Here is a 706-nt window from a genome sequence, read left to right as displayed (position 1 = left end):
GCCGTCGGGCAGTCGAGGGGGAACAGTGACTGCGCCGACATTTTAATGACCTCGCATTGAGATTAATTGAAAGCTAACGTTCAATTAGCGGTTATTCCCGAAATAGGTGATTTCTGACCTAGGATGCGGGAACATTAGTCCCCACGAAGCGCGCAGGTCGCTCTTCTACTACCGGCGCGCGGGTCCGGCGTTCTGCTGCTGCTCACGCCATGAGGACGACACAGGAAAACGCGCGCATCGTTACCTCGCGTTCCTCTTCACGTGGGCCCCGGCCCGTCGCCGCCGCTGCCCCCTGAGCGCAACAAAAGCCCCCGGCAGCGCAAATCCAACCGCGCTCGCCTCAAACAGTGCCGTTTTGTGGGGACACGCGCAGAGGGCAGCGTGCAGCCGGAGTGCAGCCCGGAGGTCACCCATCGCGCCATGGAGCTGCGCTCTATTTTGAAAATACGCCCGTGCTCACCTCGGGGCTCTTTCCATGAGATTTCAGAAAGGGCCCCGATTTCGTAAAACGCACGTTTGGTAACACTCCTCATAAGGCCTCCAGCCACGATATGAACGGTCGCACCGTGTTCTCCTTCTGACAGGGGCCGCAGAGGTGCAGAAGGGCTTTAAATCCACATATTTGGTTGTGACCTTTGCAGAACATAATGCAAACTGTCACTCACTTTAAGAAGAAATTCTATGGAGGAAATTCGGGCAGAGGGAA

General features: G+C 56.4%; 1 protein-coding gene across 1 annotated transcript in view; it reads right to left on the bottom strand.

Moving 5' to 3' along the window:
- Positions 1–414, bottom strand: part of LOC104910146 (forkhead box protein C1-A) — a gene marked incomplete at its 3' end in the record, with an annotated part of 901 nt that extends 487 nt beyond the window's left edge. Inside the window, exon 1 of the mRNA XM_010708462.1 lies at positions 245–414. Coding sequence (XP_010706764.1) covers positions 245–414 — 170 coding nt within the window. The remainder of the gene's footprint in view (positions 1–244) is intronic.
- Between the last annotated feature and the right edge of the window lie 292 nt (positions 415–706).

Source organism: Meleagris gallopavo, chromosome 3, assembly GCF_000146605.3.
Source record: "Meleagris gallopavo isolate NT-WF06-2002-E0010 breed Aviagen turkey brand Nicholas breeding stock chromosome 3, Turkey_5.1, whole genome shotgun sequence".
NCBI classification, from domain to species: Eukaryota; Metazoa; Chordata; class Aves; order Galliformes; family Phasianidae; genus Meleagris; species Meleagris gallopavo.
This window is presented reverse-complemented; position numbering and strand designations above follow the sequence as displayed.